The sequence below is a fragment of the Helicoverpa armigera genome, chromosome 22, assembly GCF_030705265.1.
Source record: "Helicoverpa armigera isolate CAAS_96S chromosome 22, ASM3070526v1, whole genome shotgun sequence".
NCBI classification, from domain to species: Eukaryota; Metazoa; Arthropoda; class Insecta; order Lepidoptera; family Noctuidae; genus Helicoverpa; species Helicoverpa armigera.
In genome coordinates, this window is record NC_087141.1 from 9,725,727 (window position 1) to 9,739,350 (window position 13,624).

General features: G+C 43.9%; 3 protein-coding genes across 5 annotated transcripts in view; 1 reads left to right on the top strand and 2 right to left on the bottom strand.

The window, feature by feature from the left end:
- LOC110378686 (2-methoxy-6-polyprenyl-1,4-benzoquinol methylase, mitochondrial) overlaps nucleotides 1-13,624 on the bottom strand; it is a 381,156-nt gene that overhangs the window by 292,060 nt on the left and 75,472 nt on the right. The gene's annotated exons all lie outside the window — the stretch shown is intronic.
- LOC110378676 (calcium/calmodulin-dependent protein kinase kinase 2) overlaps nucleotides 1-13,624 on the top strand; it is a 222,477-nt gene that overhangs the window by 175,580 nt on the left and 33,273 nt on the right. The gene's annotated exons all lie outside the window — the stretch shown is intronic.
- Nucleotides 326-4,670, bottom strand: LOC126055032 (uncharacterized). The gene is made up of 4 exons (XM_064040369.1): nucleotides 4,007-4,670; nucleotides 2,371-2,568; nucleotides 1,926-2,102; nucleotides 326-970 (listed from the first exon to the last, which is right to left on the bottom strand). Exons 1-4 carry the CDS (start codon nucleotides 4,083-4,085, stop codon nucleotides 906-908), a joined length of 519 nt encoding a protein of 172 aa, XP_063896439.1. The 5' UTR covers nucleotides 4,086-4,670; the 3' UTR covers nucleotides 326-905.

Here is a 13,624-nt window from a genome sequence, read left to right on the forward strand (position 1 = left end):
AAATGTTCCCACTTTGCATACTTTGTTTTCCCATCTTGTACAAATTTCAAATGTTTGGCGAGTAAATTATTTCTCATTCCCTTTAAAAGATGTGGAGGATCAAATAATGGGAAGACCTTTTGGTCTTCAAACTCGAAGGCTTGGGTCCTATATTCATTACCCTCTTGTAAATATTTGCGTTTTGTGTCTTCTTGAAGACTTTTATCACAGAAATATTTGTGGCTGATTGGTCACATATAGTGGCAATAACTATCAATCCAGTATTGGAGATTTCTTTTATTATTGTTTTGATCAGCTTCTTTAAATCGTCCTTTTTCGTGGCACCTTGGCAAAATGAAAAGCATAAAGGTTGTTTCACTTTGCTTTTTATACCCTTGATCATAAAGACCAAGGCATGATCTGCGAGTTTTTTTGTTTGTCTGTGCCCAAAATCTTCAAAACCAGTTATCTGTTTTAGGGCAGGGTTGTAAAAAACACCCGGAGCCAATGATACCTCATCAAACAGTAAATTGACCAACTTTTTTTCTGCCGGCAATTTTGCTACTGTAGCTTTTAAATTTTTAAATATATCAGGATTGAAGCCTGGTTTCAGTTCAAATTTACTCAACATTTTTTGTAGGCTGCGCTTTGATGGCAAGACAAACATTTTTCGCATGAGGTTGTAAGCTTTCTGACTCTGTTTGTAAATGGTCAATGCCATGATTTTTTCGTTAAATGTAAATCGCCTGCCTCGTGGTTTCTTTTTCCATTTCATTTGGAGGGAAGTAAATATTTTTATTGTTGCAGGCATTTTATTTAACTCTTTCAAAATGATTTTGATGTGGAAATTTTCCTTGCAGAGAGTTTCTTGTTATTTTGTTCCTTATATTTCTTTTTCAGCTTCAATACTTTCTGTTTTAACTTTATTATCTCCTTCTCTTTGAGGTGACGACTCGTTTTAAATATTGACAAGTCCCTCTTTTCCTAGAACCTGTAATTTAAATTATGTTACACCTCAGATCAAAGAAATAGTGTTACACAAAGTTTTAATAGAATTGTGATAAAAATATGTTACATAATATTGTTCTGTTATTATATTATGACCAGAGATTGGAATAGGTAGGCTTCGAGGAACAGATACAAAAAGTGGAGACTTCCTACAACAGCAGATACAAGCTTGATAAATATTTTTATGGGGATTTTATGGGTAAACAAAAATGGATATAAAGAAGATCATTCAGACTCCATACATTTTTGGGCCTTTTCTACCAACGAAAAAAAATGGTATGGATGGTTAGAACTAGCTATTTGGATGAATAATTATTATGACACATAAGTTGTAGGATTATATCAAGTTATTATTATTAATCCATTTAATTCAGGTTTACAAGTTCGGAGATTTGTTATTGTCTTACATTTATTGATTCCTGCAAGTGCGGAAATAATCCTACCTAAAATTATAAACGCGAAAGTTTGTAAGTTTGGATGATGTTTGTTACTCTTTCACGAAAAACTACTGAACGGCTTTGGATGAAATTTGGTATGTAGATAGCTTATACCCTGGAATTAGACATAGGCTATTTTTTATTCCGGTATACGCGGGTGAAACCGCGGGACGCAGTTAGTATGAAATAATCCTATACTAGTACTAATATTATAAATGTTGTGAGGATGTTTGTTCCTCTTTCCCGCGAAAACTACTAAACGGATTTAGATGAAACTTTACAGTAATATAGCTTATAAAAAATGTAATAACACATAGGCTTCACTACATAGTATAAAACAAAGTCGCTTTCTCTGTCCTTATTTCCCTATGTACGCTTAAATGCCCACTCTCTCTGCAAGAAGTTTTATGACCCTACAGTGGAAACAAATTGGAATCCTGATGATGGAAAGAAAAACCTAATGTTACAAGTCAAAGGTCAATTGTCAATAAAAATATTTACCTTTAGGGCGTTCAGCTGTCTGTAATGCATTCTGTACATCACTATGATAGTGGGTAGAGCTGGATGGCTCAATGACAGCAAGTTTATCTTGCGAAATGTTTAATAAATTCGACATGTCTGCCTCGACATGTCCCGATGGACCTTCAAGAGTTTGACCAACTGGTAATGTAGATAAATCTGCAAAAGGATGAAATTATTTATAGTTACTGTATAATTATGTAGAATATAGAACAATATTCATTTAATTCTTAGAAGATAGCATGTTGCATCAATTATTTTTGGTATATAATATTCATTTTATTTTCTTCTAATTAGGATTAGATTATTCAGTAGAAAATTTTATTTAATATTTGAGGAACAATTTTGTTATTACAGCGAAGGCAAAGAAATGTGGTTTTGTTTCTATTAAGATTTAAATAACATAAGACATCTAAATAGTAGGTACCTAGAGTTGGTATTGCATTTGGAGTAAGTCGGTGACTGGCTGAACGGTAACACTCTTCAAAATGTCTGTCGCAAAATCGAATTTGGTTATAAATGTAGATGTCGCCTTTCTCTTGTAAAGCTTTATCTAGTACTTTTTTCCACGAGTTAAACTTTTCCAAATGTGGGTATTCAGGTTTAGGAAATCGGTGCAATGGGCCTGAAATCAAGAAGTTTTATACATGAACAACTCACTCTCATTAAAATACCGTAATAGATATCATCATCATATGTATAAAATTTTAGTAATGTACTGTGATACCATCCTTGAATATTAATCTAACACTAGAAATAATAGCTGAGGTCTAGCAGTACTAGAACAGGAACACCACAGTTGAAGTAAATAAAATCACAGTAGCATAGCATGGGGGTGCCGAGGGGGCCATGGCCCTGGGTGGCGCTACTCTAGGGGCCGGCACCGCCGCCTAGCTGCAGCATCAAGCCAAGTAGAAGCTGATAGCGTTGACAGTAGAGGCAAAGGCATTTTTTGCCGCCTTTACATTGTCAGTTCCTATTTATGCCACCCCATAATACAATTTTCTTGAGAAGAGTCACTATACATTAAAGGTTGTCTGTAAAAGATCGCTTTTAGCGATAAGACCACCCATTGTTACACCCCTTTTAGTTATTAAGTTTTAAATTGTAATTTGTTATGGTGTACATAGTGTGTATAGATACCACCACCACCACCATAACAAATACAACAAGATAGATAGATATCTATCTATACTTCTAGCCTACCTCCCAATAACTTCTTGTCTACTAAAAGAAGATCTAACCTATCAGGCAGGCAGGGTACTAAATTTTTCGACTCGCTCTTGAATTTTTACATCTGCTTGTTTTTCGTTTAATTTGACAATAAATGCTTAGTCCACACAAGGCTTTATGTTTTTTGAGCTTTAAAGGAAAATCTAACATATCCTAGTTTGCAAAAAATATTGTTGCATGCTGTATGAATCGACAAAGTTATACATAGATCATTAGTGTATGAATCAACAAAATCCTAGGTAGGATGCTAAAATTTTCACACTGCTGCACTACATATCAAAGAGAGCCAGTAACAATTTCTGAAAGTATTCCTTCCAGCACCCTAGTGAATCCCAAAATCATGGGCTGAGACCGCACCTGGTCATGAGTCGATATCAATAATAATTCTTTCTTGCCAAAACCATCTTTAGAATTTTATTAAATTGTAGTCATTTGAATTTAAATAAGTACCTAAATAAGGGGGCTCGCCCCTAAGACTACCCACTGACCGGCAGCTAAATATACCTGCCCCGGCGGCGGAATCCCATGCTACGCCACTGTAAAATCATAGTTTTAAAACCTGATGAAGTTATTTGGTCAGAGGGTCGTCTAGAGCGGGCTTTGTCTTATACGTAGATTCCGAGTCTTTGATTGGATATAAAAGTTAATGTGCAGTTTCAATTGTTTGTGTAGGGTCAGGACAGGAGTGTGTGTGGTAGTGCATCTTAGATTTTTGATGACTCAAGGACTATGATGACCACAGATTGCACGGATGACAATAATGGATATTGTGCAGCCTATCAGCAAAAGATAAATTACGTGCATTATAAAGTTAAAAGTTTTGAACTTACCGTCATTGTCACAATCAAAGTAGCACTTATATCTTGACGTTGATGGCATTCCGCCCCTAAGACGATCCACTGGACGCATTTTCTAGTCCTAAATACGGTGCCGGGTCAATGTAAAAGCAGTCGATCGAGGTTCCAAAATACAAAGCCGGGTCAATGAAAATGCAGTAGATCACAGGTCCAAAATACGAAGCCAGGTCAATCACAGAAGCAGTCAGTATCAGAGTCCAGGAACACGCAACAATCGTAATAAAAAAACCAGAAAATAACACTCAGAATAAACCAACACGTTAGAAAACGGAAAACGGTTTAATTTAAAAGTATGGTCGACTGTCAATGTCAATCGTCAGTGTTTCAAGTGGTTTCAAGTAGTGTGATTATTGTGATTAACTAAGACGTCCTCATAGATAAAAAAGAATTAAAAATAAATCATAAAATTATTTAATTACAATATTTGTTAATATTTCTAATCACAAAACTTTTTTTAGATTTGTTATTAAATCGATGAAATATCGGTCTAAGGTGCAGTGACATCTAGTGACTAAAACGAAGTACAAATACCCAAGTTACGGGGCATCCGTCACTAGATGGCGCATTTCTAAAAAAAAACCTCAGAAAATTATTGTACTTCAGTTGCATCCCCATGGGCCCCACGTTCGCCTCCCAAAAATCCGTGACTCTATAGTCCCGAGGTCTGGAAGAGACATACATTTATAATAATAATAATCTTTATTTGCTTTAAACATGGTATTTTTGGTGTTACATAAGATATATAAGGAACAAGCATGTTTAGCTATATAATAGCATGCAAAAATGTATAACTTAAAACTAACATCTTAATATTTAATTAACATTAACCTATTTGAGATCAAAATTTCGATCAAGAAATTCACTGACACTATAAAAGCTACATTTGACTAGCCATTCGTGTAGTTTTGCCTTCAGAGCTCTTACATGTAATAATTTCAGGTTTCTAGGAATTTTGTTATAAATACGTACACACATTGCAAGGCAGTTTTTGTTATATTTTGTCAGTCTTGGTAGGTCATCAAGAACTAGCGTGTATGGATCACGTCTGCTCCGCTGTAATACCTCATTTGCTGACTTAAATAAATTTTTGTTCTTTGCTACGAACATACAAATTTCATATATATAAAGTGATGGTAGTGGTAACAAACCAAGTTTTTTGAATACTGGTCGACATGAGTCGTCAGGTTGCATACCCCAAATCGATCTTATGCACTTTTTTTGTGCAATAAATGCACGGTTCATGTCGGTACTATTACCCCACATGATAAGCCCATAACGCAGCAATGACTCAACGTAGGCACGATAAGACATTATTGCCGTTTTGATGTTTGTTACTCTTTTTACTATTTTTAGAGCATATACAAATTTATTAATTTTGGTACTGAGATTATCTACGTGCTCTTTCCAGTTTATATTTTTATCTATGTTTATACCTAAGAACCGAGTATGTGTAACTTCTTTGATTGTAGGGATGTTGAGATTGATGTTATTTTTGTGATTGTTAGTTTGGTTAAATTGAATGAAGACGGATTTCTCTAAGTTTATTTTCAAGCGGTTTATATTTAGCCAAGTTAGTAATGAGTCTATTGTGTTATTAATTTCAACCTCATGATCTTTAACAGTATTACATGTTTTGTTGGACGTTACTATGATGGATATATCATCAGCAAATAATATGCACTTATGTGGGGTTATTTTCACGATATCATTTATATAAATTAAAAATAGTACGGGACCAAGGACACTTCCTTGTGGAACGCCATATTTATTTGGATTATATTTAGAATAGTATGATGCCATATCTTTATTATTATTAATTTTGTTTATAACGACGCTTTGCTGCCTATCACCTAGATACGACGATATCCACTCATGAGCGGGACCTCTAACTCCTATAGAATCTAATTTTTTTAATAGTAATTCGTGCGAGACTAGATCGAAAGCTTTTGATAAATCGAAGAAAAGACCAGTAGTGAGATAGTTGTTATTAACATTAGAGAGTATAGTTTTCATGAGTGTAAATATGGCTAAGGATGTAGACTTGTTTTTTTGAAATCCGAACTGTTCTTCAGCAATAATTTAATAATAAAAGCTTTATAAGCTTCAGCAATAATAAAAGCTTTATACGTCGTGTCTTTTATCAATATTAAGTTATGTATAATTCACCACAAAATTATGCAATGTTAAACCCAATTAAATTTACCTTTTCATAAGACAGAAGTGTTATGAAAAGGTATACCTAGAGGTACCTAATAGCAACATAAAGACAGAAAAGTACTTTACCAATGTCAATATTGGCTGAATTTAATTTATTTGCTATCTTTGATCTTTTGAAGCCACAGTCAGACGCAAAGTAGGATAATCCCATTTAAATTGAATTTATTATATCTCCTTATTGTATTTACACTTTTTCATCTGGCAAGAGGAACCAAACGAAATGCCATCCATCCGCCGAGCCTTTTCCCAACTATATTGGGGTCGGCTTCCAGTCTAACTGGATGCAGCTGAGTACCAGTGTTTTACAAGAAGCGACAACCTATCTGACCTCCTCAACCCAGTTACCCGGGGAAGCCGATACCACTTGGTTAGACTGGTGTCAGACTTACTGTCTTCCAACCAAACCAAACGAAATGCATTATCCGAAAATTAATAATCAAATCTTACTACCCTACTAAAACACAAAGTCTGTAACAAGCCACCCATCGAAGAACTGGCTACGTTAAGCACGGTTTATTTTCCCAAATCGTCTGTACATAAGCCTAATATACTTGTATATTCTCTTCACGGTTCGGGTTGCTAAAAAACTGAAACAGAAGAGATTTGCATATAAAACAATAAAGCATCGCGGGATGATTGATAGTACAAAATGTTTTGATCGATACATAACATTGTTTGTTGGTTCGTCTATAAATAGTTACTTGTAGGTTTTTTATAAAAGGAGAGGATAAAATTGTTGTTAAAAGTGTATAAAAATTCGTAATAGAATTTAAAGATGAACTGGTTTCATTTCAGTGAGAAAATTATTTCAGTGTTAGATAATATAATTAATTAAGAAATATGCATCCCTACTTATATTATAATGCGAAAGTAACGCTGTCTGCCTGTCTGACTGTTACGCTTACGTCTAAACCACTGAACTGATTTTAATAAAATTTGGTACAGAGATAGAGTTGACCTTGAGAAAAAACATAGGATAGTTTTTATCCCGGACTTTTTTATAATTCTCTTGGAAACGCGATATAACCGAACTCTACGCGGGCGAAGCCGCGGGCGGAAGCTAGTAATTAGACTGAATAGGTTCTTGCGCAATGCACTGCACTGTTTAATACTAATATCTTAACCATCTATTAACATAATAAGCCAGCGATATATTTTGACGCTATTTACAAATCATAGAATGGCATCCAGAAACCGTGAAATGAGGTCTCATTATAACTCCGAGATATGATTAAGGATCAAAGAGCTTTGTTCGCTAGAGTTCGCCAACATTCGCGGATATTCGTAATACATACCTATACAGAAAATAATGCAACCATTAAGTTTTTAATTTATTTTTTTTTAGAACCCGAAAACCTTTTATAACCCTCCAAGTCACTATGACGTTAAGGACATCTAAATATCCATTTAAGTAGAAATACATGATTAGCCATCAAACATAGAACTCCAATATGCATTTAGGTATATTGTAATTGAACTAATCCATCAATATACATAGATGAATCGAATAATGATCGATATATTTGAATACATCACTATTGTACCTTTGTTCAATCATAAATTCAATTAATTATTATTTATGCGAAACGCAAAACATATCACACGCGATTATCCAAACAATAATTCATTATCAAAATACCCACAATTTGTAGCCGAAGGGTGAATGTCCCAATTACTGACAGAAGCTTTAAAACTTCAATGAAATATTTGTTCTGTCAATCAAGCTTTTATTGAACGTTAATCCTTAGCCGAGTACATGTGCTGGCACCCTACGGTTTTGTATCGAAATTGTTTTATGTGAATGATATATTAGGTTACCTATGTTATTTATTTGTATTTTATGGTATCTTGATTGCGGGTAAATTATGAGTATTTCATGATTGAATTATTGGTATTTCATGAAAACCGATAATCGAGAGTAATATTCATAATTGTAAGTTAGTTATATTGGCGTTCTATCCGCGTCCCAACGAAACCACTTTTCCTACAGCCGAATAAAAAGTAGCTTTTATCTTTTCTTTCTTAAACCCACAACCTCCTGACTATTTTTCCATCTTCAAAATCTATCAGTATTTTTTCGTAAAAGCGTGAAAAACGGGTAGAGCAAGTTACTTTTCACATTTATAACATTAGTAAGGAGTGACGGATCCCCTTAAGAGTACTCAGACCCGCACCAGTCGCCTTAATGTCCTTCCAGCTAGACAATCAAATCTCAACTATCACAGTAATGAACACAAAATGACCAAGATTACACCCTCTTAACCACTAACAAAGAAAATGACATAACTACCATTATCAGTCATCACTGTTAACCCTAAGTAGATAAGTTAACTGGCAAGTTGAAGTAATATGGAGTTTATCCATTTATCATATCGCGTATGAGATGGTAAGTTATTCTGTGTGTGGAGTGGTATTGCATGGGTAATTTGTCACTACTACTTTGTAGCACTTAAGAAGGTAAGTTGTGAATGTGTAGCTTGACATGTTGATCTCCAAGTGAAGTAGATATTATTAGCCATATTTTTGCAGTATAGTTTAAATTGGTGAAATTGGCAAAAAAGTTAAGATGAAAATGAATTGTCAGTTTTGAAAACTGATAATTATTTCCAGTAGTTAGGTATGTACTTACAGGGGGGTCCCCCCACAGCGTTGACTTCCACGTAGTGACCCCTGGGCAACGCCGTGCCTGACCACCGTAACGGAGTGGCAGGCCGGCGGCTAACGAACGCTGTGCGTCGAAACATCTTCAACAGTCTTGCGTTTCGATATTGTGGGTGGCAATGCCACGTCCTGTGAGGGCCGCTTCCGGGCGCTGTCTCCGCAAAGGCCCTTCTCAGGGCCAACCCAAAGGCCCTTCTCAGGGCCAACCCAAAGGCCCTTCTCAGGGCCAATCTCGAGATGCTTCGGCATCAGAGACCAGCCGCGCACCATCCGCGGTCAGTCTCATGAGAGGTAGTGACCTCGTGTCGACCGACTTGTCCGACACGGAGTCACATGTGAGTGGAACGAGCGGCGTTGCAACCCGCCATACGAGGAAGAGGGCCTTCCTCAAGCGGGGATCCGGAGGCTCTTCGGACGCAGCCGAGAAGCCCGCGAAGAGGGCGGTATTGGAAGCCGACGACCGGCCAAGCAGAGCCAGGGCCAGCCACGACGCCTCCAGTGTCCTTTACGCGGACTACTCCGTGGAGGAAATGGAGCGCATGGCTCTGGAGGATCAGATGGAGATCCTAGAGGTCACCTCCAAGTCCTCCAACTTGAAGGGGACGTTCCAGAAGGCCCTAAAATGCCGGGCAGCGAGCTTGCTCGGCATTGTAAAGGAGTTGGCGCAGCGCACCACCTCCGATGAGACGCGGCAACTGCAGGCGAAGGTGGATCGCCTGCAGAAAGAGGTGTCCGCGCTGCACGCGCTCGTTGCCGAGCCCACGACTCGGCCCGAGGGGACGTCGAAAGGTCCACCAACGATGCCTCCCTCCTCTGACCTTGAGGATCTCATCCGAAAGGTCGTCATGGAGGAGAGAGCATTCATCAGGGCCTGTTTTGCCGGCATAGAGGACCGGCTCCTGCCGGAGACGCGGTTACGCCCTCCACTCGCGGCTGATAAAGCACCCGGACGGATGCCCATCGCACCGGGGCCCTCAACGGCTCCAGCTCAGTCGGAGCCCCAGGTCCCAAAGACCACCAAGGGCAAAGGAAAGGGCAAGAAGACCTCACTACTACCGACTACCCAGACGGTCCCTCCCGAACCGGTGAGGGAAGACCCACTACTGCCCTCCACCACCCCTTCCAACCAGCCTTGGATTAAGGTGGTAGCGAGGAAGCGGAAGGGGAAAAAGTTGGCTCCCGAGCCCCCCGCAGCCAAGCCTGCCGCTTTAGAGGACAGGAGGAGGAAGCTCGCTCCTCCTCCAAGAACCGAAGCCGTGGTGGTCACGTTGACCCCAGAGGCAGCGGAACGAGGGGAGACGTATGAGTCCGTGCTGCGACGGGCTCGTACAAACGTCGACCCTTCGGAACTTGGGGCAGGCAGAGTTACGTGCCGGAAGACCCAAACGGGGGCTCGTATCTTCGAGTTCTCGGGGGCTCAACGCGGCACCAAGGCGGACCTCTTTGCGACGAAGCTTCGAGAGGCTGTCGCGGACACGGCCAAGGTGGTGAGGGCCGTCAAGTGTGTGGCTCTCGAAGTGACCGACCTCGACGACTCCGTCACACAAGAAGAGGTGGTGGCAGTGGTTGCGGCGGCGGGGGGCTGCCCCGTCGCATCTGTCAAGGGCCGAGCCATTAGACCTGGCCGCAGGGGTATGGGCACTATAAGGTTAGAGTGCCCGGTCGTAGCTGCCAAGGCGGTTCTGGCTAAGGGCCGCCTCCCGGTCGGGTTTAGCTCGGGTGGGGTCCGAGTGCTTGAGGATGCGCCGATGCGCTGTTTCAAGTGCCTCGGCATCGGACACACCCGGCCTCTCTGCCCGTCCACTGCCGAGCGTGGGGAACTATGCTTCCGCTGCGGAAAAGAGGGGCACAGGCTGGCTACCTGCGAGGCTGCCACCACGCATTGCGCAGTATGCGCTGCCAGTGGTCGTCCATCCGACCACGTAATGGCGAGCAAGGAATGCCGACCGCCACTGAAGAAGGGCAAACTGCAGGCGCCGGTACGGCCTGCTGCTGCCGCCACCTCTGAAACTCCAGTTCCAGTGCCGGCCACCGAGGGAAGCGCGATGAACACCTACTGATGGCTGGGAATCGACGACGTGTTCTTCAAGCGAACATCAACCACTGCAAAGCAGCCCAGAGCCTGCTGGTTCAAACCTTTGCGGAGTGGTTGGTGGACGTGGCGGTTGTCGCCGAGCCGTACTCTGTCCCTGGCAGCTGGCTGGGAGACGACAATGGCTCAGTTGCATTGGTGGCGCGATCTTCCACGGACTCACCCCCCCTCTCACTCTTAGAGAGGGGACCGGGATACGTGGCTGCCGCGTGGGATGACATAGCCCTTATAGGGGTGTATTTCTCCCCAAACCGCCCTCTCACGGAATTCGAGAACTTTCTCGAAGTCCTCGCCAGGGTGGCAAGCGGAGTGGTGCAGCACCGGGTATTGGTCTTGGGCGACTTTAACGCCAAGTCGGTAATATGGGGTAACCCGACCACCAATGCCCGAGGACGAGAGGTGGAAACCTGGTGCGTGTCATCCGGTCTGTCCCTCCTGAATAAGGGAACAGTTCACACCTGCGTGCGGCGGCAGGGGGGCTCCATCGTGGACCTCGCCTTTGCATCCCCTTCTTTGGCGGCCTGTGTACTGGACTGGCGGGTGGAGCTGGTGGAGACGCTGTCCGACCACCGATACGTGCGGTTTGATGTTTCCACCCCGGGCTCCCAAGGGACCCAGGAAGGTCGGTCGCTCTTCCCACGGTGGGCGCTCTCCCGCCTAGACCGGGAGGCCGCCTCGGAGGCAGCTTTCGTCCAGGACTGGCTGTCGCCTCCTGTAGAAGTCCGGGATGTGGACGCCACAGCGGCTCAGTTAAGGGTCTCCCTGACCGAGGTGTGCAACTCTAGCATGCCTCGGTCTCATCGTCCACCTCCTAGGCGCGCCGTCTATTGGTGGTCAGAGGAGTTGGGGGTTCTTCGGGCCGCCTGTGTGGCGGCCAGGCGGGCCTACGCAAGAAGCCGGCGGCGGCGCCTTCGCGACCTCGACAACGAGGACCGCCTCTATGCAGCCTACATAGAGGCCAAGTCGACATTGATAGCGCGAATGGCCACAGCCCAGGATCACGCGAGGGCGGAGATGCTTGAGGGTCTGGACATGGATCCCTTTGGGAGGCCCTACAAGGCGGCACGCAACAAACTGCGCCCGTACGGTCCCCCAGTTGCCGAGACTCTCGAGCCGTCGTTACTGGATGGGGTTGTTCAGTCCCTGTTTCCTCGCAGAGACCACTTCACTCCACCAGTGATGAGCGCCCCACATGGTGCGGCTCTGTCGGCCGAGGAAGTCCCGCCGGTTACTGAGAACGAGGTGGAGAAGGCAGCTTTCTGCCTCAGGGGGAAAAAGACGGCCCCAGGTCCGGACGGCGTCCCCGCAAAGGTGGTGGCCATCGCCATCTCCCAGATGGGAGAAAGGTTTCGGGACCTCTTCAGTGCGTGTCTGACGTGTGAGAGGTTCCCAAAGCCATGGAAGGAGGGCCAATTGTGCCTTCTTCGAAAGGAAGGGCGGCCGGTGGACTCCCCATCGGCATACCGACCTATCGTTTTACTGGATGAGGTCGGTAAAATGTTCGAGAGGATCCTCGCTGCCCGTATCACCAAGCATCTGGGCACAATCGGCCCGGATCTAGCGGACGCTCAGTTTGGTTTTCGAGCTGAGCGTTCGACAGTTGATGCCCTGTCGCGACTCAAGGGCCAGGTGAGGGAGGCGATGGATGCGGGAGATGGTCTGCTGGCTGTGTCATTTGACATAGCCAACGCCTTCAACTCAATTCCTCACTCCACCATACTGGAGGCCCTCCGCTTCCATGGGGTGCCCCCGTATCTGCGGGAACTTTTGGCGGACTACCTAAGGGACCGTACAGTCCTCCTTGTGGACAAGTCGGGCCAGCTCCGACGTTACGTCGTCGAGTCCGGTGTCCCGCAGGGTTCAGTTTTAGGGCCACTCCTGTGGAACATCGGATTCGACTGGCTTTTGAGGGGCAACCTCCCCCGTGGCACGTCTGTCATCTGCTATGCAGACGACACCCTTCTGACGGCCAGGGGGAGAAATTTTGGAGAGGCAGCCAGCTTGGCCTCGGCGGGCGGTTCTCAAGTGGTGGACAGAATCTCCCGCCTAGGGCTGACGGTGGCGCTGCACAAGACCGAGGCCGTGTTCTTCCATGGGACCCGGCAGCAAGAACCGCCCGACGCCCATATCCATGTGGAGGGTGTCCGCATTGGGGTGCAGCCCCAGATGAAATATCTGGGCATAGTGCTCGACAGTAAGTGGTGCTTCAGAGCACACTTCAGCGGCTTGTCGACGCGCCTGATGAGGACTGCGGGCGCCCTCTCATGGCTCCTCCCTAACATCGGTAGTCCCGGCGACCAATGCCGACGTTTATACGCCGGCATACTCAAAAGTATGGCACTGTACGGGGCCCCAATCTGGGCAGACTCACTGTGCAGTAGGGTGAACGCCGCTGCCATCCGCAGGCCACAAAGGGCCATTGCACAGCGGGTATCGAGGGCGTACCGCACGGTGAGCTTTGCGGCGGCGTGCGTTCTGGCAGGTACTCCTCCCTGGGAGCTCGAGGCTTGGGTACTCGCCAGAGTGTACGACTGGACGGCGGGACAGAAGGCGCTAAACCGGCGCCCAGACCCGACAGAAAAAGAAGAGGTGCGTGAGGAGGCAAGGGAGGCAATAACTCT

Excerpts from the sequence above, each read along its gene's own strand:
- LOC126055032 (XM_064040369.1), bottom strand. The coding sequence starts at position 4,085 with ATGCGTCCAGTGGATCGTCTTAGGGGCGGAATGCCATCAACGTCAAGA. Across the intron at positions 2,103-2,370 it reads AAATGCAATACCAACTCTAG|ATTTATCTACATTACCAGTT; the intron begins GTACCTACTATT and ends ATCCTTTTGCAG. Across the intron at positions 971-1,925 it reads GACAGCTGAACGCCCTAAAG|GTTCTAGGAAAAGAGGGACT; the intron begins GTAAATATTTTT and ends TTTAAATTACAG.